Source organism: Lonchura striata, chromosome 2 (assembly GCF_050655825.1).
Source record: "Lonchura striata isolate lonStrDom1 chromosome 2, ASM5065582v1, whole genome shotgun sequence".
Lineage (NCBI taxonomy): Eukaryota > Metazoa > Chordata > Aves > Passeriformes > Estrildidae > Lonchura > Lonchura striata.
The window spans coordinates 143643957-143671642 of record NC_140704.1 but is presented as its reverse complement, the minus strand read 5'-3'; the positions used below and the strand labels follow the sequence as shown (position 1 = coordinate 143671642).

The window sequence follows — 27686 nt, the reverse complement described above, 5'->3', positions numbered from 1 at the left end:
ACCTGGGAGGGGATAAGGGAATGACTTGGCAGCTTTGGGGATGACGGACAGGTACTGGGAAGGCGGGAAAGGAGGACCAGGCGGGAAAACAGAACAAAAGGATGTACCAATACAGCAAACGGGGGGAAACTGGGACAAACCATTGGGGGAATGCAAAATTGTGAAACCGTACATAAAATAAATAAAAACGCACCACCACAATCCATTGCTTTATGTTTTTTCATCAGCAATCCCCAGTTCTTATATTTAAGACAATCATTATTTGGGATAGGTGTGCATCATGGATTTACACAATGGTATGATATTTTCTGTTTGGTCTTTTCTCTTTCTTGTTTTCCTAGGAAGGAAATGTAACACAGGCAAAGTAGACGGTATACCAGTGTCTCACAGGAGTCTGCCATGTGTTGAAAGAGATTCAGAGCTCTCACCCCAGTCACACCTACAGCTTAGGTGGTCACCTTCTGTACTGAAACATAATGAGCCCATCCTATGGCAGGTATTTCTAGACAATGATAAATTGTCATTTAATGAGTGAAAATGTAACACACATGCTAATTTTACATATTGCAGATGGCATTCCAGTTGAAAAAAGATGTTGAAAAACCCTTTAATTAGGGTTTATGAGGTTTTAATCAAAATGAGCCTCTCTTGTGGAATAATTTCCAAGAATTGTAACTGTGAATTGTGTAATTATCACTGAGCTGATAATGTGTTGCTATAGTCAACTTTGGCACTGTGTCAGTTTTTCCAGTTCTTGCTTTATCTTTTTTTTTTATTTTCTCAGCTACCTCTGTTGTACTTTGAAGGACATCTATAAATTTCTAGTGTGTACATCTTTGTCATTTGAACACCCCATTTCATGTAGCTCTATTTTTCTCACTACATTTTACTGTAGAGCTCCCAAGCACTTGAATGGCAATCACAGTGGGAAGTCATCATCCGAACACGCTACCTAATGACTAGAGCAGTAGTGCAGCAGCACCATGCACTCCTATTTTCCAGTTCATCATTCTATGTTTCAGTTGTGGAGCTTTGGAGCTATTTATTTATTTGTCACAGATGCCCTTCATTAATTTAACGGTTCACATCCCTGATGTTTGAGTTCTGGGAAAGATTAAACAGGGCCCAGGTATTCAAAGGCAAGACCATAAAAATCTTCAACAATCCTTTTTTTGTTTGCTAACTTCACTCAATGACTGCCAACCACATCCCATTAACACTAATTTCTATTTACATATTTTCAATTTGTCAATTGAAAAACCGTGTCAAAGCTTATCCTGCCTGAGGCTTGACCGGGTTCCTGCCCTGTCCCCAGCCCAGCTGAGGCTATTTGGCAGTTCAGTCTACGTGCTCCCTTATGCTGACAGGTGTACACCTTATACCTCACACTCACAGCTGCACACACAGCAGCCACTTAAAGCCTCCAATGGGCACCTGGGTGGACTGACAGCAGTTGGTGATACATCAGGATGGTTGAAATTACTGCTTCCTAACTCTTGCTTCCATCCTTCTACAGGTGAGTTTCACCCCTGCTTGTACCATGATGTTACATGCTCCTGACAGGCGAGTTTCATCCCTGCATGTACCATGGTGTTACATGCTCCTCACCTCTGACAGTTTCAGTCCACCAGACCAGCTCAAGCTGAAAACCGAACTAATTTATGCTATAGCAACTCCAAAGCAAATAAATAACCTCACAGCATCAATATAAAATAATTTCAGGATCCTACAAAGGTCTCTTGCCATAGTATGCATTTCCTTATAAATTGACAGCAACATTGATAGTTCATAATCTCATTTCCTCTGCAATTAAAATTCATTAAATGATTCATCCATGTTTCAAGAAACTAACTTCATGAGTTCCTAGACAAACCTGTTTTTGTCAGGTCACTGCTCTAAAGCAACTTCAGTAAAAACAGATACATAATACCAGTTGTTTCCTGAGAAATGAGACATCTCTATAGATTTATGTCCATGTGTTTGGTGATAGGTCAGTTGGCTTCTGCCTCTTAGAATGGATCAGAGCAGCATTCCCCCAAGTAGGGGCTTCAATATATCATCCACACACTGATTTTTACCAAAATTCCAGGAAATTTATATGCCAAATTTGCTTGATCTTGAACAACTTCCAGGAATAAATGAGGGACAGGCAGAGAAATATGGCAGACAGCATAAGCACATACATGTCAGTTCTGAAATTTATATATATAATATTTAAAAAGCATCTTCAACCAGAACTACCGGGATAAGCAAAACTGATTAGAAAAATTAATAATTACTACAAATGTTCCTGACTACAGATCAATGCCAACTCCTGCATAACATCCAGTGAATTAATTATTATTGAGCTTCTGTTGCATAGCAGATCTCTTAAGGTACAAACTCCATGAACCCATGACTTGGATTCAATCTCTTGGCTATACCAAAACTTTTTTTTTTGTTATTTCACAGAATGAAAAGTAGAAAGATGAAGGTGTACAAGGTCATTGGAAAATTGCACAAATTAAGGTATAAATTAAAGCCAGCACAAATAAGCTTAATAACTACTTCAACATTTACTTGGTAAAAAGTGATTTTCTGGTTTACCTGAGAGGTGTGCATGAATAAATTTACATTAAAGCAAAATGTAAGTCTCCAATAAGGCTATACACATTTCAGTTTGCACTTACGTATTAGTAGAAACTAGCCAAAGTTGGAGTGCCTCTGGTTTCCTGTGTGCACAATGACGGTATTTCCACTTTCCAATAACTGAAATAAAACATGAAAACATGACTTATGTCTGAGTCTTTGAACAAGCCACTGCATGTGTTTTGTGACAGAGGTAACTGCCTAGTAACTTCAGCAAAGTTTTCTACAAGGCCAATTGCCCCACTGGCGCCAGTCAGACACCACCTTCTGAGGACAGAAGATGCCTGACTCAGTCACATACAACACCTGGTCTCTGCCAGGCTGGGACTGAACCAGGCCAGCTCCATTCCATCAGCTCCTGCTTTTGGTTCCCACACAATAGGGGTTATGACCTCCTCCTGTGGGTCATTTGATACAGACTTTTACCAAGCACAGAGATATTCTGCAAGTGGATATATATAACTTAGGACCACTGAGTGACTATTTGTTACCTGATACACACAGCCGACAGCTAGGGCTAGCACACTACCAGGCTGAGTGTTATATATGATCTGCAGCAAAAATCAGTGAGTGTCCGAGGCTCCAGTTGTCCTGGACAAGGCAGGGAAGAGGCATCCTGTGCTGCTCCTTGCAGAAGTCTGGCTCCCACTTCTGCTTACCTGCTGTGTTCTGAGCCTCTTCTTCTGTTTTCTTCTTATGGTTTAAGGACATCAGTAGACTTCCCCTTGAATCTCTGAGCTGCAGATTATTTCCATTGCAATAATTACCCATGCCTGTAGTTTCCACTCATTTGTGTCATGGCTTTAGCTCAAGCACTTCTTCACAGCTTACTCTGGCAGACGTAGCCACAGCAAGAACCTGAGCTGAGCCCTGAGGTACAGGGAGATGAACCTCTGTGTGGCTGTGCAAGCCCTTTCCTAAGGGATCGATGCGTGGGTGAGAACCTGCAAGTTGCTGCCCTTGGTCAGACTGTCCCCAGAAGAACAGAAGGACCTGGGGTGAGTGACACCAGTGCTCAGCAGCTGCCTCAGCAGTGCTTTCCCACCCATTGTCAGGCCCCACTGTGGTAGCTTGGACACTCAAATTCTCTCTCTCCACACTTGCTGTCATGCTCTGGAGTCGAGGAAAAACTTTGAGAGTGGCACAGCAATGCTCCAGGCTTGGGACAGTGTGGCTGGAAAGCTGTCAGGTAGAAAAGAGGTGCTGGTCAACAGTGACTGAACATGAACATTTGTGCCCAGGTAGCCAAGAAGGCAAATGGCATCCTGGCCTGGATCAGAAACTGGCCAGCAGAACCAGGGCGGGGATTGTCCCCCTGTACTCAGCACTGGTGAGGTCACACCTCGAGTGCTGTGTCCAGTTCTGGGCCCCTCACTAAAAGAAAGACATTGAGGAGCTGGAGTGCGTCCGGAGAAGGGCAATGGAGCTGGAAAAGGGTCTGGAGCACAGCTCAGGTGAGGAACAGCTGAAAGAGCTGGGACTATTTAGCTTGAAAAAAGGAGGTTCAGTCGAGACCTTATCGCTCACCACCAGTCCCTGAAAGGATGCTGTAGCCAGGCAGGAATTCTCCCAGCTAAAAACTAACACGATGAGAGGAAATGGGCTCAGGTTGCACCAGCAGAGGTTCAGATTATATAGTGGGAAAAATGTCTTCATAGAAAAGGTGGTCAGGCACTGGAACTGGCTTGTCTAGGGAAGTGGTGGAGCCACCATTCCCTGGAAGTGTTTAAAAGACATGTAGATGTGGCACTCAGGGACATGGCTTAGTGCTGGATTTGCAGTGCTGGATAAAGGGTTGGATTTTATGATCTTGGAAGTCTTTTCCATTCTAAACAGAGCTGGGCAGTGACTTCCATATTGGACATGTTTTTGCAATGTTTTACAATTGTATTTACTTTTGCGTATTTTGTATATTTTTATTGCATTCTTGGCATAACGAGAGCTCTTACTGCAGCACGGCCCGGCTCCTGTGCAGCCAGACAGAAATCAGGAGGATTGTCCCTAATTAGGCCCGGCGGAGGAGCAGACGGAAGCGATTCCCCTCGATCCCACCCCCAGGCGTTCCCGCCCGCCCCGCCGCCGATCCACCCGCCCGTCCTTCCGCCAACCGCGGAACCAACGCAGGCGCTCCGCTGGCGCCGCCCGCCCGCGATGGAGGCGGTGGCGCGGCGGCCGGAGCGCGCCGGGGCCGCCGTGCGGAGCCGCGCCGAGGTGGACGCCACGCTGCAGACGGCCAAGCTGAACCCGGCGGAGCTGCTGCCGGCCGTGCACTGCCTCAGCTTCGGCGCGCAGGCCGGCGGCGGCGAGTGCTGCCTGCTGCAGCTGGAGCCGGCGCTCTGCGCGGAGCTGGAGGCGGGGCGCAGGTACCGCGCGCGGGGGCGGGGCCGCCCTGTGTCCTGGTGTGGTGCGCCTTAGATCCCTGGAATCTCACTTACGCGGGAAGCTAAAAACTACTTACACTTATGAGAAGCGTCTTTGGTTTGTTTTTTGCAGGTTTTGTGAGCGTGTGTGTGTTTTGTTTTTTTTTGGTTTTGTTTTTATTTTTTTAATGGAAAGCTTCCTGCTGTGGAGACTTCTAAACAAAACTCAGAAGAAGCTGGAATAGGTTCCCCAAAAAGTGCCTTTACCAAGCCTGCCGAGTTCAAGGAGCAATTGCCCAGCGCTGTCGGGCACGTGCTGTGATTCTTTGGGCAGTCCTGGGCCGGGAGCGGGACACAATGATCCTTGTGGATCACATCCAACTCGGGATATTCTGTGATTCTATGATCAGAAATACAGGTTTAGAAAAGAGATTATGTCTTTAAGAGAATCTTGCTGACCTTGAGATTTTCCAATTGGAACTCTTGAGGCCTGATGGATTGCCTACAAGATGGACAAATGCAGGGAAGGATGGGCAGTATTAGCATGGCCCTAGGATGGGATGGTTATGTGATGCCAAACTCTGAACCAAGAACAGGTCCTAGATAAGGTTTTGATACTGTTGTAAATTTCTTCCTTTACTGCAATGCCAGTGACATACAGAAAATCGTTAAAGTGATACAAAATGAGAAGTCCCTCTAAAGAAGGTAGTTCTCAAAGATGTATGTTAGTAAGCCCATTCCTATTTAGTACAATACTGATGAAGTATTTGCAGTTAGAGGCCTGAATCAAGTTGATCCCTTGGGGCACAGCTGAGCTTTGTTCATGCATGCAGGCTTTGGGAAACGAGGAGCAGTTGAATTGAATTGAATATGAGCACTTGGGTTAGTGTATGTAGCCTGGGAGGAACTGAATGTTCCCCTGTCATGGGGGCTTTGCTATTACCACATCCTCATGCAGAATCTTTACTTCATCAGGTGTGTGAGCTGAAAAGGGTGGTTTACATTGTCTCTTCATTCAGAATTGTTCTAGAAGATTATTTTCTTTCCTGCTTGGAATTACTTGTAAGAAAATAGATATTAATTATCTGAAGGGCTCTGCACAATAAATGCAAATTCTCTTTGCTTCCTTGTTTCACAGTGGGCCAGCATCAGTTCTCATTAAAGAACAACTCTAGTTGTAATCTAATTTCTAGGATTAGTGAACTAGTTCACACATTAAGCATCACTTCATGTTTTTGGGGGGTTGAGCGAATTGGTGTATGAATATAGGCATTCAACTGTGTTCTGCATGAAAACTTGGAATGCTTATCTTTTGAGTTTTCCCACACTAAAACAAGAGGGATAAACATAGTCAATTAGATTAACTTACATTTGCATCTTTATATTTTGGTGAACTGTGACTGCTGCTAACAAACAGAACTGCAGTTTGTAATTTCTTTACAAATGTAGGAATGTGAAAAAATATCAGACAAGTTTAATAAGTGTTCATCCTGAAACAGAGGTAACCATGCTGTTTTTTTTTTTTTCCCAGCCTAGTAATCCGTGGTGAAAAGGATGAACATGCAGTGTTGTGCAGCAAAGATAAAACTTATGAAATGAAAATAGCAGATACTTCAAATATGCTGCTGTTTGTTCCTGGTTGTAAAACTCCAGAGGAGCTGAATGCAGATCAGGCATCTTGTAATATCATTCACTCACAGGTATGTCTTTCAGGGCTTTTTTGTTTGCTTTAATTCTCTGCTTTCTTATTCTCTGTAATTTCTTGTATTTTGTCCAAGATGCATATGTGAAACCCAGCTGGGATTCAGTTGCCTAAACATAGACTTCTAATGCCATTTTAGATGCCTTGTGGTATTGCTTAGCCACCATTGCAGGCTGCCACTGGAGACAGGACAAGTCTCCTATAGCTTCTTTGTGTATTGACCAGTTCCAGGAGGATGTCTTTATAAATGTACTTTTTATATAGGGCCATGCTATGCCTCAGGGTGTCCAAAATGGATTTAGAGCCTTTCTTCAGGCAGCTGAACTTTCTCTGTAATGTATGATTATTACTGTTTCAAAGAAGTTAAAACTGTGGTTTATTTTCATTACATAGCAATTACTTATGGTAGGTATTAAAAGCTTGGAAAGTATAATTTCTCAGTGTTAGCAACTATTTTTAAAGTAAGCTATTTACAGGTTGATTTTTAGGAGTACTTTCCATAAAAGGGAGATTTTATCATCTGAATACTATTTTTTAAATACAGAGATATATTCAAAAGTGGCTCTTTCAATTAGTGTATCAAAACATTTTTTCAAAGTGAATGATTTTAGAGTTCTGTTTAAGAATTCATTGTTCTCTGCCCTCCTGAAGCATAGTTAATAAAATTATATTTAAAATAGCTAGGCAAATATTATTAGTTAATTATTTGCTGTAATGAACATAATGGCATTATTGAGGAATAATCCTACTTCAACATCACTTCTTCCATGAGGTCTAATGAGCTAATATAAAAAGTTAATTCAAGCTGAAGTAGATTAATGAGAAAGTAATATTCTTCCACATACTTTTTTTTTGCTACTTTTAATAATTCTGCTATTCCTGTGAAGTTACACATCATAGAAATGTGATTTGCTTAGGAACTATTTAAAAAGCTTTATTTCTAAGAGTTCTCAAAATAAGATCAAAAATGTAAGATGGTTTATTAACACTGCAAATTGTGAAACATAGCAAAAGATATTGTGTGTAGTCAGCACTTTGGGGCTTTACTGCCCTTCACTTGAAGTCTTGGTGCTGATCTTTGTATCACTTGCACAGCTGATACAGCCAAAGCATCTGCCATTTTATTCACCTCACACAGCTTATCTCCTGTTATGAGTTTTGGAATATTAATTAGAATTGTTTATTTTCTTTTCTATGGAGAGTATCTTCTTATTACCAAATGATCAGAAAACAACTTGGCAGGAAAAAAGCCTAGCACTTAAGTAAATGCTAATTGACATGAAGCTTGGCAGTTTGTCAGGAAATTGATGTTTAGCTGAATTTTTAGCTGAATTTTTTGCTAATCCAGTTATGTAATAGATGAAAACTGAAAGATTTCTGTGTATTATAATTTGTATACAATTTCTTTTATATATAGGTCGTTTTTCTTATAGTTGATTTAAATGGAATATTATTTCGAAGTTTTAGTTTAGTTGTTTTTTAAGTGAGGCCTTCTAAAATATCCCAAGTACTCCTAAGTACCCCTAAGTAAAGCACTTAGGGTATTTTAAGCACTGTCTATTTTAAAGCACTGTCTAGAGGCTTTTTCATGGAAGATGTTTTAACATGGGACTAGTGATTGGGTCAGGAGTCACTGAGCTGGAGCCTGTTCTGCCTCTGTGATTCTGTTCCTATTTCTGTCAGTTTGGTAAATAGTAGCAGTGATGCTGAAGGGCCTCCAATAGTCTGGCCTTTTCAAAGGAAGTCAAAGCTGTACCCTGTGAAACACCTGAGGATTACTCTGAAAGTGAAACTTTGGTAAGTTGATGTTGTTGAATCAAGAGCAGCCGAATTTCCTGTTGCACACTCTTCATTTGTGTGTTGACTCAGGGCAAGGAACAGAGATGTCTTGTCAGTTGTGTGCAAAGTGTAGCTTTGTGTCCTTGTTGATGTCTGCTTTGCTTGAGCTTAGGACTACAATGATTCATTAAAAAGACCATGAAGTAGATCTCAAGCATGGGAAGAAGTGGGGAAGATAGACACAGGTTAATACAGGAAGGCTTTTATGACAGTAATACAATTTATTTTTAGAACAAAAAGCAGTTTTGAGGGCAATTGTGCAGAAATGTATCCTGTGGTGATTTCCTATCATTTGCATGCAGAGTTGAGTTGTTACCTTTGTCTGATGCACTACAAACATATTTTTTATCAATCAACAGTGGATTTTTATTCTTCACTGTCTGTAGTAAATTTTTTAAATTGAAAACATTGCAATGATTGTTTTATCTCTAAAGTAATTACCCTATTAATAGTTAACTTGTTTTCAGTGAGTGGGTTAACAGTGCTTGCTGATAATTTTGGTAAGCAGCTTTGAGTCCAGATGCTACATTAAAATGTTTAAAGAGTTACGATTTTCTCTTGTAGATTGCTGGTTTCTCCAAGAACTATTGGGAATTAAGGAGATGTCGACCAAAACTGAAGAAACTGAGGAAGCTTTTAATGGAAGATCCATATGAAGGACCTGATAGTCAGAAAGAGCAGACTTCAACATTTTCAAAGGTAAATCAGCTGCGTAAATTGCTTTCTTGTAATTGGTAACGAGCAAATTAAAGTGAAGATGCATCCTTAAGTAGAAAAATCCCTTTTCTCATATGATTCACAGTGCTTCTTTGAGTTAGTTTTTTAACCCTTCCATTCTAAACAAGTTGATTGTTGTTAGCACTTCCAGTGAGTAAAGGTAAGCAATCTGTTTATTAGTTAAAAGAGGAAAATGAAGGACATGGAAGGAGGCTGGGCATTTCCCTTTTCCTATGGGAAGTTTCTTGAAGCAGAATTTTTTCTAGATTCCTTGAGACTTACATGATTACTAAGGTATGCAGCCTTTTCTTCTTTGTGTCTGCCATGTATGAAGTCAGAGCACACCCATGTCCAGTTGCTTGCCAGTCAGTAATTGGTGATGACAAAGAGAAGAAGGAAGTTGAAGAGAGTAACAGGGATTATATAAGGCATGGAATAAGACACACTGAAAGAAGGGAAAATACAAATGAAGTCCTATCCTGCTGTCTTATGGTGTTTCCAAGAAATTTAATTTGGGACCTAAAGAGTAATGGGGAGACCTGGACTGTGCAGCATATGATCTCAGCTAAAAGGCTGATAAAATTCTGGGATTTTGTTAGTTTGGTTGGTTTTACTTTTGACTTTAAAACCAAAAAGTAGTTGTTCCCAAGTATTTTATGCTGAGGCTTGATTGAAGCTGGCATCACCAAACCACCTGCATGTGCTTGGATGTGCAAACACAGATGTTACTTTTCTCTGGAGAGACATGATGCCTCTCTCTTCTTGGATGATTAACAGGCTGATTTCTGATTAGTTACAGCATCTTGCCCCCAGAATTGCCTACCTGTGCTGATCGAGGCATAGAGAGACACACAGCAAAACAAGGGATGGCAAAGGTTAAAGAGCTTAAATTGTCTGAAAATTATAAGCATTGTCAAAGGCCAGCAACATGAAAAAGTCATATGAAATAATATTTATTCATAATATTGAGTATTATTAAGAAGATGTCAGTGTCTTTCAAATGTTAATGACTGGTTTGAGAATTGATCACCATTTGTATTTGAAGGAGAATGCATTTCCTCTGTGAGCTTACTGGATAGCAACTAGATATATCAGATAAATGTAGACAAGTCTTAACCTTGGCTCTGGTGGAACTCCTAAATGAATCTGAAAGCTCTCCAGGGAAAAAGTCTTTCCTATGGGACTAACTTTCACTGAAATCCCAAACAATGTATGTGTAGTAATGATTTCCACTGTTTTGTTTGCTTACACTTAACATTTATGGTGTGCTGGGAATTTATAGGCCACCTTTAATATGTTTGAAAGCAAGTTACTTTTTTGGTTGTTTACTGTAAGCTGAGTCTCATGATTTTCAGGGCTGTATCATACATAGTGAACTGTAGCAAAAGAGCCATAAAGATCTGTGGCAGTGTAGGGAACCTGTTGCATAGTTTTGTGATTTAGCAAACTAGAGGAAAGCTTATCAATATGTAGGCTAGTACTGAATTTTACAGTGAAATGACAGGGCATACTCAGATGATCATAGACATCTGATAAGAAAAAGGATAAGAAACATATTAAATACATTATCTGGAAGTTGCTGGTGTGGACATGGTACAAGTCAACCCACTCCATTTTAAGTTTGCAAGGGCAATGCAGCTGATAAAACCATCAGAACTGAGAGCAGTGACGTATTCAAAAAAGCTACTGGGATTGCTGGGCTGGCCTCAAAGCAGAAACATAGCCCAAGGACTTCTGTGCAGGGCATCTGAATGGCAGCAATGAACTTCAAACACACATACTGATTTGGGGATATTTTTGCTCTCAATTGCTAGCAGTTTTTTTAAGTACTGTCATCCCTCATTGGCATACTGATGGAAGCTTGGCCTGATGATATTTCAACATACTCTGATAGGAATAGCATAACAGGAAGTGGAGGCCTTTCTGTATTTATTAAATGTTTTTTTAACATGTGGATGTTCCAAACTTAGTGGTGGTATAGTGTTCCCATAGTCTGATAGATCTCAATCGAATACTTAATTCAGTGTTTTTCTTTCTGATTGGAAATAATCTTGTGCTATAATCAACAAAACTTTAATATTAGAGTTGATTAAAAAGGCTTACTGTGAATAAAGGAATTGATGTGCTATTTCCTGTGCACTGAAGTGTGGTATTTCTTCCATTTACTTCACTCCTCATGATAACTTCTGATCCACTCACATCTTCACCACAGTATCCCATAGCACCTTCCCATCTCACCACATAACTGTTCTGCAGGGAGGTGCTTGTGTTCGGGCTGGGTCTGTGCTCTGTGTGTGCCAGCTGATTAGCAGACACCAAAACACAACATGTAACTGTTGAGGTCATGATGGAGGAGGCTTTCCCTCAGTGGGATACTAAGTGCAGGTTCCAACTTGTATCCAGAAGTGATAAGTGATTTTTGCTTTGCCTTTTCTTTGAATCTCACATATTAAAAGATGTGATTTCAGGAAAGCCACAACACATTTGCTTTTTATTCTTGCTGAGATACTTCACTTACAAGGTCTGCTTGTGCTAGTTTGACTTTCTGGGAATATAGGTATATTACTTGGTCCTGGTACAAAGTCTTTCCTGTAGTTAGACTGCCTTTATATTGAATAACCATTTTAGAAAATGTTTTAAGTTGCAAGAAAAGTTCCAGAGAGTGTGGCAAGCCTTCGAAAAATTCAGTTTAGGGGAAAAGGCATCTATCTGAAGTCTTCATTATAGCTTATAATGCATTTAGTCTGGTTGCTGAAGCAAAGAAGGAATAAGAATAACCTCTTTTATTTCCCTTTTTTTCCTTTGTTGCAGTATACAACAGAAGATTTGTTAAGTCTGATTCAAGCAAGTGAAGAAGAAATACTCCACCAATTGCAAGTTATAGATGCCTGCAAAATTGAAGGTATTCCTATCTAAAGAATATTATTACCTATGAGGAAATAATCCTGGAAATATTCTTCCCAAAATATATGTTTCCTTTTTCTAAGGTCTGTTCCATATCCTTGTCTTTCAAGATGCAAGTTACTTCAAAGTTCTAAGACTTGTTTCCATAGATCCATGTCCTCTGCTGCTATGAATCTGATCAGAAGGATAAAGCTGAGCAGGCAGTGCGAGTCTCTTTCCAGCATAACTCCTTCTTTGCTGCCACAAACACTGGCATCGGAGTATCCCACCCACAGCATTAATATTTTTTAGCTGGTCACCCTCTTCATGAATGAGTGGGTACTGCTTTCTGCAGTTCTAGAGGCAAAACCAGCTGATTCTTAGGTACCCCCATCCTTTTCATAGTCCTTTCTTCTCTCAGATTTGGTTTGTCTCAGTGTCTTCCTACCATGTGAGGAAAGGCTTGAGTAAGTGCCTCACGTTGGGATAGGTCCTATTCATCCTTTACTTGGCTATGCCCAAACCCTTACTGGGACACAAGGTGATGGCAGTCCTAGAGTCATCTGGATTTTGGAATTTTTGTGAACTTCTCTGGACCTGAGTTGTTGTTTTGTAGGGCCAATGCAGCTAGCCCGTTCATGCAGTTCTGTTCCTGAACTGTTAGTTTTTCCACATCTGATTGATCTTGGAGTGATATTTTTAGTGTCTTTGTATCTGTGGCAGTTGAAGAATTACTAAAGAATTGCAAACAATTGAGATAATTAAGTTTCATTCTCCTTTACATTTGCTCTTATTATTTAGTTCCCTTTCTCAGCTTTTAATCCTGAAAAAACCACAATGCTGCTGCACATTGCACAGGTGTGACCTGAATGTCCAGACTCCAGTAATGTATCTTAATGGCAATAGAATTAAGGTGTTAATGTTTTCCTTCTAACAGTGTTTTGTGGTGCTTTGTTTGGCAGGCTATTGGAGAATTTTAGACTTTGACTATGAGATGAAACTCTTGAATCATGTGACTCAGCTAATAGATTCAGAGTCTTGGCCTTTGAGTAAGGTTCCTCTGTGTGCCTGCCTTGAAGAACTTGGATCTCTAGAACCCAGGTAAACAATTATTTTTAGTACTTAAAATTGCCTACAATCATTATTAACTATGAGTAATTACCATATTTGTTAACTGTCTATTAGAATTATAGTCTTACAAATCTAGATTCTAGTTACCGTTATATAAATGATACATTTTCTTTGTTTCTAAAAATACTCAAGGGAATTTTTAGATAGGTTGGTAAACTGATTTTAGTGTTTATTGGTAGTATTTCCATTGATCCACAGCAGAAACATTGCTGCTGAGTTGTAAATGATGGAAGTAGCACGTGCTTAAGTTGTAAATTACTGATTATCTTGAAATATCTGTTCTGAAGCTATAGCTAGCCAAAAATATTTGGTTTACCTGTTGCATACTAGCTGAGAAGGGGGTATGTTTTCTGGTGTAATTCAAAATTACTATTCAAAGAAAGTCTTAAGCTTACAATATGTAGCATTTTCCATTTAACTGCCTTTTGGCTCAAAAATATATTTACAGTTAGACTATAATTTTATGACAGAGGTTCAGAAAAGTGACCATTATTCAGTAAAGGATAATTAATTGCAAAATTTTTGACTTTCATCATAGGATCATTCAGACTGGTAAAAAACATTAGGATCATTGAGTCCAACCATAAACCCACCACTGCCAAGTCCAGTACTGAGCCATGTGCCCAAACACCTCCAGGGATAGTTTCTCCAGCACATCCTTGGGCAGCCTCTTCCAGTACTTGACAGTGTTTTCCATGAAAGAAATTTTTCTTATATCCAATCTAAATGTATCAGGCCGTTTCCTCTGATCCTGTCACTTGTTGCCTGGGAGAAGAGTACTGACCCCCACCTGGCTATACTCTCCTTTCAGGGAGTTGTAGAGAGGGATAAGGTCTCCCCTGAGCCTGCTTTTCTCCAGGCTGAACACCTCCAGCTCCCTCAGCTGCTCCTCTCAGACCTGTGCTTCAGACCCTTCCCCAGCTTTGTTGCTCTTCTCTGGATGTGCTCCAGGCCTTCAATGTCCCTCTTGTAGTGAAGGGCCCAGAACTGGACACAGGACTTGAGGTGCAGACTCACCAGTGCTGAATACAGAGGGACAATCCTTGCCCTGGTCCTGCTGGACACACTTTTGCTGATACAATTCTTTCTCGTTGGAAAAAAGTGATATTGCAAGAATCTATTCCTTATTTCGCTTGTCATTTTAGTCTTTGCTAGTTATGACTAGAAAGTGGAGTGAAAGAGACCTTTGGGGTTGACAGGCTAAATCATATGTTATTTGTTCCCTTTTGTTCTCTCTTCTATTTTTTTACCAATTTTTTCATTTCACCCATAAAAATGTGTCTCATCATCTATTCTTCTCAGCTATTTTTTTTTCTCCATACCTGTTTCTTAATTTTATTGGTTACTGTTTCAGTAGTGTCCTAGTAAACAGTATTAGAGCTTGATGTCTGATTTTTTTTTTTTTTCCAGAGAGATGATAGAACACATTCTTTTAAGCTATGGCAGGAAATATGTTGATGATGGTAAGTTTGGGAAAGCTTACCTGGTTTAACTTGGCATAGAATAAATAGTTATTAATGAAGAAATGTAGGTTTTGTGAAGAATGGGCCAAACAAATTACTTTGCTGCAGTGCCAGTATAAGGAAGGAGTAAACTGGGTTAAAAATCAGTACAATTGTTAAAGGAAATTTCACAGGAAAAAAAGGCTATTAAACTGTACAAGACAATTGTGAGCAGAGGTACTAGAAGTGATTTATTAGATGTCTACAAGCCATAATTCCATGACTAAAGAGAGCTTGCTAGTAAAATTTAGATGACATCTCTGTTTAGATACCCTAGAAGATCTCAGATATTTCAGTAATTACCTGTGCTATTATGAGTAGTCAATAGCTTTAATTCAGCTTGTCTGAAGTAGGTATCTGCTTGTGATCTCTTGAACTGCACCACAAGATCCACTGGTTGTAGTGATTAGATTTCCATTGTCCATCTCCCACACAGATACAATATGCACTGCCCTAATTCAGTCTGAATTCTTCCCCCCAGTGGCTTTCATCTCGCCTTTGGCTGAAGTAGGAGTTTCACTCAACCTTTAAAAGACATAGGAAATGTTCTTTGGAGTCACAACAGACTCTTGTCTTAATATATTTAGGTAGCTTGCACAAGGAACAAGTCTGAATTACAGACAGGTGACTGAAACAATAGAAGGATGTGTTTATACCTGATTTGGTTCAGAGAATTTTAGCCAAGTCGATGTGTGAGAAAATGAAGTCTTAGCCCTTCATAATCTCATAAGGGTGATTAAAATGCAAGTTTCGTTTTCTGTTCAGAAATAGGAATGAGAACTGTAGGAGAAACGGTTCACTGTGAAAGGGGAAAACATGGAGGGAAAACACATCTATTGATACAAATTCATACTGTAGTTGTGACAGTGCTGCTGTATTCTGCATAATTTATTCCTGAGAATGAGAAGATAGCATAATTTATCCAAATTAACACCAAATCAAATTACTTCTCAAGGAAAAGAAAAAAGAGGATACTTGGTGTATTGAAGATTAGAATAAGGCTGCTCTTTTATCAAAAGGCAAGAACCGAAGATAACCTAGTTTTTGCTTCTCAGCAGGGGAGGTATTCTTCGAAATGCATGAAGATAAAATATGCAGAGCCATAGCACAAATGCTTTTGCAAAATGCAGTTAAATTCAATCTATCAGAGTTTGAAGAAGTCTGGCAACAGAGTGTCCCTGAGGGGATGACAACGAGGCTTGATCAGCTTCAGGTAAACAGATAAAGAAGTGTGGATTCTTTTGTGAGTAAGCTGTAACTTACTTGTGTCATATATCGATTTTATCCATTATTGGGTATTGTGTTGTTTTTGTCAGCTTTTGAGTTCAAGTATGCTTTATGATGTCCTCTATGAGCACCAGTAGTCTGGAATCATGATAATTCAGGTTTCTGTAACTCAGGCACGTTTCAGTGTTTGAAGGAAGATAGCAGCTGTAATTTACTACTTTTAAATGTGACTGGAACAGAAGCTGAAACTGTCATTGAACAGATGGTAGTGACAGCCAGTAGAATAGCAAACACTACTGGAATCCTTTTGCTCAAAGAAAGCAGAGAGGTATTGGAACCCAATGGATTCTCCCTTCTTGTTATAAAGGAAATTATAAGTACTGCCTGTAAAACAGTATCTTTATTATACACTTCGCCTCTGGTAGTGCAGTTCTGGAAGGCTTTGGGTCTGCAAAGAGCAACTTGCATGGAATACAGTCAGAAGGATGTTTAATTGTTTTGTCAGTACTTAGCATTTCCTTTCTGATGCTGTTCTACAGGGCTTGGCTCTTGTGGATAAAAGTTCAAGACCAGAGACCATCTTTCTGCTGAAAGTAGAAGACTTACCTGAGGACAACCAAGAAAGATTCAACAGTTTATTTGGCATACGGGAAAAGTGGACGGAAGTGGATATTACCCCTTATATACAGTAAGGATGTATTTCTTTTTATTAAAACATAATTAGGACTGTAGTCTTCCCTTTTTGCGTAGCTGGCTTCTGATGAGCTATCACTGCCTCAATGATACTACTATACTTTTGCATTTTAAATTAAATGGATTCTATATGAATAGAATACCCACCTCTGGGATCTGTAACTCTCTTTTTTGGATTTAAATGTGTGTAAAAAGCTGATCCTACTGGGTTTAAATGGGTGATAACTCTCATTTGATTAAAGCAGAAAATTCAAAGGCTAAACTTCCTGACCTTTACAATGAGTCTTTATATTTACAACACTAGAACTATAAAGCAATAGTGCTTCCTGTACCACATCTTTTGTTCCTTTGGTGGTTAAGACTTACACTACTGCACTATCTAGAATGTCCAGCTGTGATATAAGTGAGCAGATGTTGTGCTAACCCAGAAGTAACTGCATCAATCCTTTATGAGTGGCTCTAAATTTATCGGAATATAACTGAATAGTTCAGAGCTAGCTGTTTTGTTAGATTGAAAACTTTGTTAGAGAACAGTAATAATAAAACTCCACCTAAAACCCAAAATTCTTTTTTCTGAAGTAAGTCGTGTAGTTTTGCCTAGTGCATAAATGTCAATGTAAGTTCTAAACTTCAGGTAATTTAAAGCATTATGAGACAGCTGGAGTAGTTCTGGGTTTTTTTTTCCTAACATCCTAATCCAGTTTATTGCTGTAGTTATAAATATTTTACAGATTCATTTTGTGTGAGAGTATTTCTTACTGCCAATGTCATGTGCTTTATTTCCTCTTTAGAGACTTGTGTGCAGAGAAACAGACCGTTGGTGCTCTTCTGACAAAATATGCTCGCTCCTCAATGCTGAATGGTGTTAAAGTTTATAATTCTAGAAGACACATCTCCTAACAAATACTGTTTGAAGAACTGAGGATACTGAATGTAGTAACAGTGAATGTTACTTGCTGCTTCCTTCTGGGGTAAAGAATTGCCAACCATCATTGTACAAGTATTTGAGTTTAAACAGCTAGGCGACTTGAATATGTTGTGTTCTCTGCTCAGCTAAGGAGAGTGTGAGGACACTTGTGGCCTCTAAGGAATGATATTCAGCTCACCTTCCTTTGCCTCCCTTCTTTGCCAAACTTCCTTTGCCCAACTTCTACTTCTTGAATACAAATAATCTGTTTATCCATAAGTCTGAAATGAAAATTTAAAACCTCCTTGATAATAACTCAGTCAATTGAATTGAATAGCAAAATGGAAATTTTAGTTTTCTGCCCATTAGTGGCCATTCTTAAAGATTAGTTTCAATGCAGTGTTAACATTTTGAATAGCACAGAGCTGATCAAGCTCATGAACAAATCATTCCCCACTGAGACAACACAAGTCTTGATTTTGAAAAGTGGTTCTTTTTAAGGTCATGTCTATGAACACCATCAGCACAAGCACCTGACACTTTAATACTTGGCAGAATGGCCTTACATATATTACAAAAAAAAATTGCAGTGAAGTGTGAATATAAGAGAGAATAGTTGGACATGGTGTTACAAATAGCCTGTAAACTGTCATTAAAATGTAGCTGAGGTAAAACTAATGTTTCACGGAAGACTACTTGTGCTTTTTAAAGAACCTACAAAACTTTGTAGTGCAATTTTTTTTTTTAAACTTTGTTATGACAAATAACAGCACATAGAAATTGTGCCTTGAAACCTTCCAGTTTTGTAATGGTAATACTGCTCTATGTAGAGAAATTAAACAGGATGTTTTTATGATACTGCCATGAAGTGGTGTGCCTGAGATGGTAATTTTGTAATCATTAAAAAGGATTGTTTTCATGTCAGTAAACCAAAGTTTAATATCAGATAGTTTTCAGATTCATATTTTAAACTGAATTGTTGTTGGTTATTTGATACAAAAAGGATTTTTTCCATCAGGCTCAGATGTGACGTAGGAAATACCTTGGAACTGCCAGCATTCCAGCTGTAGAGTGAGTGAGGGGAGTAGAGAAACTCCTCCTAAATCGAGTGTAACTCTGAAGATGCACATGTGTGCATACTTTGAATTTGGTAGTGATAAAAAGCTGAATAAAAGCTACTTCCTGAGCTCTGTTTATTGTTGCCCAGTGCGGCAGGGGTGTAGTGTTTGACCAGCTGTGTGGAGACTAGAATGGCTCTCTGCTGGGAAGGACTGACTTGTTTGCTCCCTGTTTCCAACAGCTCCCAATAGCACCACAAGGTTCACTCCAGAGATCAATGGAAAAGCCTTGGAAATTCCTTCCATTGCATCAACAGAAGGGCCCTTAGTTGAAATACACAACACAATTGATACTGTTATATTTGTGCTTCAAGTTTGTAATTACATAGGTGTTTCTTTGTAAAACAAGTCTTTAATGAATAGAGCTTTATTACATCAATGAAAAGAGTTTGTTTAAATTAATTATGCGTGTGTTACTCCATGTGTGCAGTGCTCCTGCTTAGTTTTGTTACATACTCAAAATGCAATGACCGTTCAAACTCCCATCAGTTTTTTCGATGCCAGCATTTATGTTAACCTAAACCAGCTGAATGTGAGGTTACTGGTGCCAGTCCTGGTTCTGAAGGAGCGGCAGGCGGGCGGGCTCGCGCCGTGCCGCGCGCTGCTCCCGCCGCCCTTCCCGCTCCCAGCCCCGCGCCTGCGCGAGCGCCGGCGCCTGCGCGCGGGGACGCGGCGCGGCCCCTCTCGGCTTTTGGCTTATTCGGGAGGGTTATTTTGTTCTCGTGTTTTTTTTTTTTTTTTTAATTCTCTCCGGCCGCCGCTGCTGGGCTGTCCGTCTGTAAGAAGCGAAACTCCAGGGGCTTTTCCCGCTGAAGTGACAGCGCTGAGGCGGTCGGGCCGTGACCTCTCACCGCGGGGTCGGAGGTGACCGCCAAGATGGCGGCGGCTGCGGGAGGGCCGCGGCGGGCTCGCTGCTGAGGGAGACCCGCGGGGCCGAGCCTGCCCCGGGCCCGCCGCTCCACCCTCTGCGCCTTGCCCGGCTCTCGGCGGACGGCGCTGCCCCAGCCGGCGCTCCCAGGAGCGCGGACACCGGTGCCTGCCGGCGTCTGGCCGCGGCACTCCTGATTCCGCCGGCGCTGCCCGCTGAGCCGGTTGTTCTTCGTAGTTCCCGTGGCGAGGAAGCGCCTCTGGACTGGTTCCGTGACCCTCGCAGGCAGAGCAGCTGAGAGCGCTTCCCCTGAAGGTTTTGTACAAACGCTGCTTGTCGGTGGTGCTGTAGCGATGGCGCTCACTGGAACTGCAGATTCCTGACTGCTGGGGGTCACACATCGCTGCGGAGATGAGTGATCAAATACGGCGTGACACGGGGGAAAACCGGGGGACCCGCTGAGTGAGGATGATGTCGATGCCCGTCTGACGGTCAGCAGTGTGTGTTTAGTGCTGCGGTTCAGGATGAATAGAAAGAAAGGAGACAAAGGATTTGAAAGCCCAAGACCCTATAAATTATAAGTATCCATTTTTTTTTTTAATTGCTATACTTGAAACCAATGCACACTGAGTCAGGCCACAGGCCGATTAGTAATGATTTATTTAAGAAGGTTGCAGCTTGTGGTGTAGCTTGCATTAAGAAAACCTGTGTTGCAGATGGATGTTTGAATATGTAAATGGACTTGCTCATGGGCAGCAAGTCTGTCAACCATGCAGTCTCACGAAGATATTTACATTATGCTCTTCAAGCTTTGGACATTTGTTCACATAGTGTCAGTACTGAAGACTGTACTACGATGTTCTATATATACTGCTGTGTCAAAAAGCCCTTTTGACTTAAGGGCCTTTTTATGTACAAAAAAATGCTTGCTTTTCAGCAAGCCATGTTCTTAAGCAAACTATCATTTTCACACATTCACTCTTTGGGTTGTAATCGAGCTACAAAGTAGTTGGTGGTATATTTCAGTGCATTTTAATAGATTTCTTGTTCTACATGTTTTATTCCTTTATAAATCTGTTACATTAAGTGTATATGAGAGGACTGATTCTACTTAGAAATACATTTGTGTAAGTAATGTATGAAACCACTTTTAGATTCTCTTTTAAGAGTTTTTATCAAACTTTATGTCACCTGAAGCAATGTCACTTCTTAACACACAGGATATATGCAGATAAACTGCCATATGCCATAGAAGTTGAATTATTTTAAGGTTTTGTCTTGGGTCATGAAACGCACTACTGTAACAATGACACCTATTACAGGAAATTACATAGAAATAACTTAGAGGTTTTTTTAAAAGTTGGAATTATTTTATCTCCTACCTTTTAAATCAGTTTTATTTACCAGGAGTTCCAATACATCACTCAAAATTTAAGCAAATGCATTTGACTAATATAAAATACCTGTCTTGATTAAGGGATTTGCATTATTTTAAATACAAGTTCTTAGGCATGCTAATTGTAAAAACACATACTGTATCTTGTAATGTGTAATACCTGCTTATATAAATTACGTATGAGTGTCAGCTCTCCAGGTAAACTTCCCACAGGTCTCTGATTGCAAGTGTTATGGCTTATGCCATTACTGATACTGCTCATCACTACAGTGTTAGACCTGGACACTGCCATTTGTAATTCTTTATATGCAAATAAGTATTGTTCAAAATTTATGTTATCTTCCTGTATTACCAGTAATGTTCATCCTGGCATGATACTGTGTTTGATTTTTTGGGGGACTTTCCTGACATTGTGGGTAACTTCTATTCATTATTTGGTTTAGACCACATAAAAGATTGAGACAAACATTAATGACTTTTACAGAAATATATTTTATTTGCAGTATTTATGTACATATATCCTGTGTGGCTGTCTGTTAAACTGGGTTAAAGTATTTAAAATGCTGCCATTTATGCAAAACCTTACCTTTTACCTTTTTTTTTTTCCTTTCAGCACAACTCATCAGGTAGTTTGTATCAACAACATAAATTTTCAGAGAAAGTCTGTTGTCGTAAGTATTTCCTAATGAAGTGTGAAGTAGAAATTGTCTGGGTTTTCTTCATGCTTTTAGAGGGAAAAAATGCACTTACAAGCTAATTATGCTGTTCAGCTACTTCATAGGTTATATTTTCTAATATGATGCTTCTCATAAGTCTGTCATTGCTTGAGATAAAATTCCTAATTGTGAGCACTTCTAGAAAAATATTTCTAAATGAAGGCTGCTCCATTGTAAATATGACAGAGCAATTTGCAGTTCAAAATTCATGCTCACACAGTGTTAGCTGATGTTAAGGGTAGGCTTACAGAGTTTTCTCCCTTGTATGTGAGTTCACTTGGGCTTTGAAGAAAGTTTCATCATTTCAGTCCTAAAATCTTCAAGAGTCTTGGTCAATTTACTTACGTGTTTCAAGGATTCTGCTGAGGTTTTAAGAATTCTTGTCTCAAATTCAAGTACCAAGACATAGTGATGGTAATAACTTGAAATATACTCAGTAGAGGCACATTTTTTCCAGTAAAATTGTCAGTCACGTTAAATTTTTTGCTTTGTCTGTTTCATTTACAGCTGCGAAAATTTACCTTTTAAATGGCATGAAAGAAAATGTAGAAAATCTAAATGGCAAATAATTTTCCTTTTCAAATATGAAAATACCATCTTTATATCAGTGATTTGATTTTTAAAAGTTGTATTAGTACTAATTTTTTATATCTCTCCAGTTTTTAAACTGTTAAATATTTTACAGAAGATTTTGATTTGTGTTTTCGTAGGGTTATGTGGAACTCACAATATTTCCCACAGTTGCAAACCTGAACAGAATCAAGCTGAACAGTAAACAGTGCCGGATTTACAGAGTGAGAGTCAATGATTTAGAAGCAGCTTTCATCTATAATGATCCAACTCTGGAGGTCTGTCACCATGAGTCAAAGCAGTAAGTGATATGTTTAAGACTCTGCAGATGTAGTATTTTCTGTTGCTCTTAAGTATAATCTACTCTCTTTTACTGTCTAGTTTTACCTCATAATTTCCTAATAGTAACTTCTGGTCTGGTCTAATTTTAGGGAAGTATTTTGGCAATAATTTTGACTTTTACACTAATCTTCTTTGGAATTTCTCATGTTAATATATCTTTGTATTGTTTGGTGAAAGTATAAAAAAAATTTATATAAAGTACTTTATGGGGAAAAAGGCCTTGGATTTAATCTGTGTGCTTGAGACAGACACTGTGTATCACCTAGGTATTCCTTTATTCATCAGTTATGCAAGAGCATCAATAATTCAGTTTGCAAATACAGTGTTCATTTATATAGGACACTGAATTTATTATCAGAGTTACGAAATTTTCTTTGAGTCTTCATACTGACCACTTGAGTACATTAATTCTGCAATTGTTTGCTTTGTGACTTGATGTTTTTGTTATTGATACTCATTATGATACTTATTATGTCAAAAATTCAGAATTGTTATTGCAGGGATTCTAGATTGTTGTGAAGAGCTAGAAAATAAAGCTTTTGGCCTTTTATAAGGAATCAAACTTGCATTATTTATTGTTGTCGATAACAGTGTAAGTCCTAGAACCTGAACTCACTTCAAAATTTGAAAGGAAAAGTTTAACATTTCTTCAGCCTCTCATATTGAAGAGTATGTTTTAAATCATGTGGCTTCCTGAATGTCTAGGTGTGAGTTTGTGGGCTCTTAAGTTGGACAACTCTTTGGGGGCTCTCCTGGCAGGGGAGATTCTCTTGGAGCAGTTCTGTGTTAGGAATGAGAGTTGCATTGGACTTTTTTGGTTTTCAGTTTCTGTTTATTGTTAACTTATCAAAACTTTAGCACATGGTCTGCGCCCAGACCTTGCATGTGTGAAAACAGTACAAAAATGGCCAACAACCTCGTGCTGCAAGGTCTTTTTAAGTTTAATCAAAAACTAAACTACTTAATTAAGAAGTGACACTTAAATTATTTTCTTTTCTAACTCAATAACTGACTCTTAAAGACTTGTAATATAGACTTTTCTACTTAATTACAAGATACCACCTAAACCCAAGAAGAAAGAGGAAGAAGAGAGAAGAAAGGAATTTGAGACAACACTTTATATCTTCAATCTTGAACTCATCTGTAACATACTAAAAATCTTAAAACTTAAATTTTTCACTCATGTGACATACTACACTACTATCTACAATCTCTGCAATCTATTTCACACTTTTGTTGAGGCTTTGGAAGTTTTTCCTATGAATGACGGTCAAAGTCAGTGTTTTCCTGGGAGTCAGAGCACCTCAGGGTAGACAGGGGATATTCCCCATTCCCACACCAGGGAATTGATGTGGGAAGGGGCTTTAGCAAAAAATCTTTTAGCCATTTCATTTTTGGTAAGAGCATATGGGGACATGTTTCCCCTAGGTATTCTCTTTTGATTTGCTGGAACATTTATATTCTCACAGCTTCTTTTGGCTGGCTTGGTTGAATTTACAATTTGCGGGATTGTTAAAAAACTTCTAGTGAAAGTGTTGTTAAACAGCAGCTGATAAAAAAAAACCAAAAACCACAGAGTCCTTTAGGCTGTAAAAAACTGGCTGAAATAATCTAGTCCAATTCCTCTCACATGGGGTCAGGTAGAATAGGTTGCACAGGGCTGTGTCCCTTTGGGTTTTGAGTATCTTTGAGGATGGAATCTTTGCAGTCTCTCCAGGCATCCTGCAGTGCTGATGACCCTCAAAGTAAAAGGCATTTTCTTGTATTCCGATAGAATTTCATATATTTTAACTCACATCCGCTGATGGGAGCAGACACAGTCGGCACAAACTGAGACACAGGAGGTTCCTTCTGAACATCAAGAAACAGTTTTTACTGTGAACACTGGGACAATTTACTCAGAGAGACTGTGTAGTCTCTATCCTTGGAAATATTTGAGTCATCTGGACATGCTCCTGAGCAAGTGGTTTCTGGTGACCCTGTTGGAGCTGAGGGGTTGGACCAGAAGACCTTCAGAAATTGCTTCCAACCTCACCCATTCTGTGATTCTGTAATAACGAATCCTGCGTAACTCCTGGAAGGTGTAAGAAAGGAGCAGCATTTCAAATTATCAGAGTGAAGAATCCCATTATGTTAAAAAAGGGATTCGGAGAGGGAATTCTGTCATTTTGTGGAGAAGATGAGGATTTTTTTGTTCAAACTATTCAAATTTAATGGAAAATCTCTGTATTTCATAACTCCCATGTTATTCATAGTTTTGAAAGACAGAGGTCACTAAATACTCATAACAAGAAACTAGTATGCCTCTTTCTGTATCTCAGAAGTTAAAGGCAACATGAGTTACAAAATGTTAGATGAAGTTAGATGTGTTTTTCCATTGAAATACTGGTCACAGTTGAGTAGGTAAATAGAGCATCTCTGCTCTTTTGGCAGGATTGCGAGCAGAAATACTGGAAATCTAAAAACTCTAGAATTAGTACTTCAGAAAAATCATCAGTATGTTTTCTCTGCCCTTCTTTACAAAGAACTGCTTCTAGAAACAGTGGTTTGTACTAGTCTTTGTATCTAATTGTCTGGTTGTCTCTTCCAAGTTCTCATTTGTTATGGCAAGTGTAGTGATGATGTCCTTTGTACCCTTGCATCTGAACTAGCTGCAGCAATTATTTTGTGACAGATTAGATGTGATGGTTTGTTTCTGATCTTACAGGGATTGTTCCTTTTGCACAGTTTTCTTAAGTAGTCTTTTGAACTAGTAAAGGGGAAATGAGGATGGTGCTTGGCAACCTGTTTATGTTAAATATTTTATTTTCAATCTTTAGTTCTCCCTGTGGTGTGTAAGAGGTATAAGTTCAGGTTATAAAATTGTATATACAAACATTTTCTATTGTTTTGATAACGCTTTTAGTTTCTTAGATGCTATTTTCTAAAAGAAGACTTAAAATCATAGAAGCATTGAAATTGGAAGGGACCCATAAGATCATCATCATGAGTCCAACTGTCAACCCAGCACCACCATGACCAGTAAATCATATCTTCAGGTGCCATGTCCACAGGTTTCGTGAACACTTTCAGGAATGGTGACTCCACCACTTCCCTGGGCAGTCAGTTACAACCTTTACAGTCTTTTCTGTGAAGAAATTTTTTCCAAGTAGCTTATCTGGGGCATAAGTATTTAGAAAAATTGTTAATTTAATGGACACTTTCCTACCTTTTTATCAAAGTTAAAATAATCTGAAGACTTTTTACTCGCTTAGTTAGCAAAATAATTCTGTTTAAAATGGAAAACTCTGTATGGAGTAAAGATTAGAAAACTTGCTACAGCATCTCTGACTTGATAGGTTGTGTTTACTCATAGGAGGTTTAAGAGAAGTGGCTCATGGTTATGTGGTGAAAATTTTGGCATGCAAGAAAACAGTTAAAAGAGGGTTGAAGAATTCATCTTTATTTATGACACAATTCTGTCTGCTTCACTATTGTCTTTTTTACTGCTTCTTGGTGAGATCACCTCTTTGTGTTCTGAATTGAAATATTCAACTTTTTTTCAGTTGAAATAGTACTATTGGGTGTTAGCATCTTTGAGGAAAAAATCATTGACACATGATCTCTGTAATTTCACATTCTCAGTGTTGAAGAAGGTAAAATAATTTTTCTTCAGTCATGCATTTTTTCAGTTCCCCTGAATATCAGAAAAATGCTCACTAAAAAGGTAATTAAAAATCAGTGAAATTTGTAGGAAACGTTAGAAGGCATGAATTAACATATTAAATATATTTTTAGCTTTGATGCTATTGCAAATTTATCCATTAGTCCTAAACCATAACTTCAGCTGACAAGTGAGAGAGTGTTTAAAGGTTTATCTAGAAACAAAGTTAGACTTCTAACTTGTAAGTGTCTGAAATCATCCAGTCCAATTCCCCTCACATGGGATCAGGTAGAGTAGGTTGCCCAGGGCTATGTTCATTTGAGTTTTGAGTATCATTGAGGATGGAGCCTCTGAAGGCTTCAGTACAGCATGGCTTTTTCATATCAGAATAGATAGATGAACTTAGAAAAAGCAGTCACTTCCTTCCTGACTGAGCAAACACCTGAACAGGTGTTTGTATATACAGCTATGAAATAATTTACGTTGCTTTACTGTGTGTGCACATGATGGCAGAGAATCCCATGCTTTTGAGAAGAGTTTCAAATCTTGTGGCAACTGCATATAGTGTTGAAGAGTGTCTATTTGGGTCATGTTTTGGCGCTGCTGTTTTTGAGTGTTACAGCTGTCTATTCTCCTCATCTTTCTTTTTCTTATAAGTTGTGCTTTTTCAATTCTATCAGTGTAAGAGAAAGGAGCTTGCTTTTTCTGGGCTATACTTCCACATTCTGTGTAGAGACCCCAGTGTGTATTCTGAATACTTAGACAACTGCTTGTATCTCAGCCCTATTTATTTAAAACTGACAAAGGAAACATTTTTTTATTTTTAATCTTATGGTTGACATTGTAAGCTGTTAAATAGATACAGCAAAAGTTTGGGTGCAGTGGTTTGATCTGTGATAAGTGAAGTTTTTGGTGATCCTGCTTAAATGCTTCACGTTTGTGGGATATTTAGGATGCCAGGCTGAGAAGATGTTGCGTTTTACTGTTATTATTGTGTAAAGGAAGCTATGTTTTTGTATAGCTAGCTAATGTGCACATAATGCTTTCCTGTGCAATGCTGGTTCATTTGTTTTTTTTTTTTAGCTTGAAGCCTGTAATATTGAATCATTACAAATTTGAAGATATTTTGAAATCCTGTTGCTTTAGTTACAAGCAGCAGTAAGCTGTGAGAGAGAGCAATGTGGTAACCTTAAGAGCATGTCTGTCTTGCAGTATTTTTTCTTCTGGGAAATCAATGATCCAGCCTTTAGACTTTACACAAAATAGAAAAAATCTGGTGGTACTGAGCATGTGTTGCCTTGCTTCAATAAATAGCCTTTATTTTCACTGGTATAATGCTTGTCTAATTGAAAAATCATTATAGACTTTGTTAGAAATAAACAAAGTGTCCAGGCCAGAACAGGGTTCATTTTTGCAGTAGTCAGGAGCAGGGAAAGGCTAAGAC

The 27686-nt window shown here is 39.1% G+C and overlaps 2 protein-coding genes across 8 annotated transcripts in view; both read left to right on the top strand.

The window, feature by feature from the left end:
• The first annotated feature begins 4739 nt into the window (after positions 1-4739).
• On the top strand, positions 4740-19092 carry DSCC1 (DNA replication and sister chromatid cohesion 1). Of its 2 annotated transcripts, none has more exons than XM_085573960.1 (9): positions 4740-4991; positions 6520-6688; positions 9094-9228; positions 12058-12148; positions 13092-13230; positions 14671-14723; positions 15818-15975; positions 16529-16677; positions 17474-19092. In XM_085573960.1, exons 1-9 carry the CDS (start codon positions 4780-4782, stop codon positions 17580-17582), a joined length of 1215 nt encoding a protein of 404 aa, XP_085430086.1. In that variant the 5' UTR covers positions 4740-4779; the 3' UTR covers positions 17583-19092. The 2 variants fall into 2 exon arrangements, with proteins under 2 accessions (XP_085430086.1, XP_077638406.1); XM_077782280.2 differs by having other exon boundaries at positions 15821-15975; positions 17474-18775.
• A 481-nt stretch (positions 19093-19573) lies between these two features.
• The window catches only part of TAF2 (TATA-box binding protein associated factor 2), a 60832-nt gene continuing 52719 nt past the window's right edge, over positions 19574-27686 (top strand). For 3 of the 6 annotated variants that reach the window (XM_085573945.1, XM_085573944.1, XM_085573942.1), the window contains exons 1-3: positions 19574-20156; positions 21585-21642; positions 22398-22558. Coding sequence is in view for 3 of the 6 variants with exons in the window: in XM_085573940.1 (XP_085430066.1) it covers positions 20100-20153; positions 21589-21642; positions 22398-22558 (269 nt within the window). In the remaining 3 variants the exon portion in view is untranslated. The remainder of the gene's footprint in view (positions 20157-21584; positions 21643-22397; positions 22559-27686) is intronic. The other 3 variants (XM_085573940.1, XM_085573941.1, XM_085573939.1) reach the window with 1 other exon arrangement.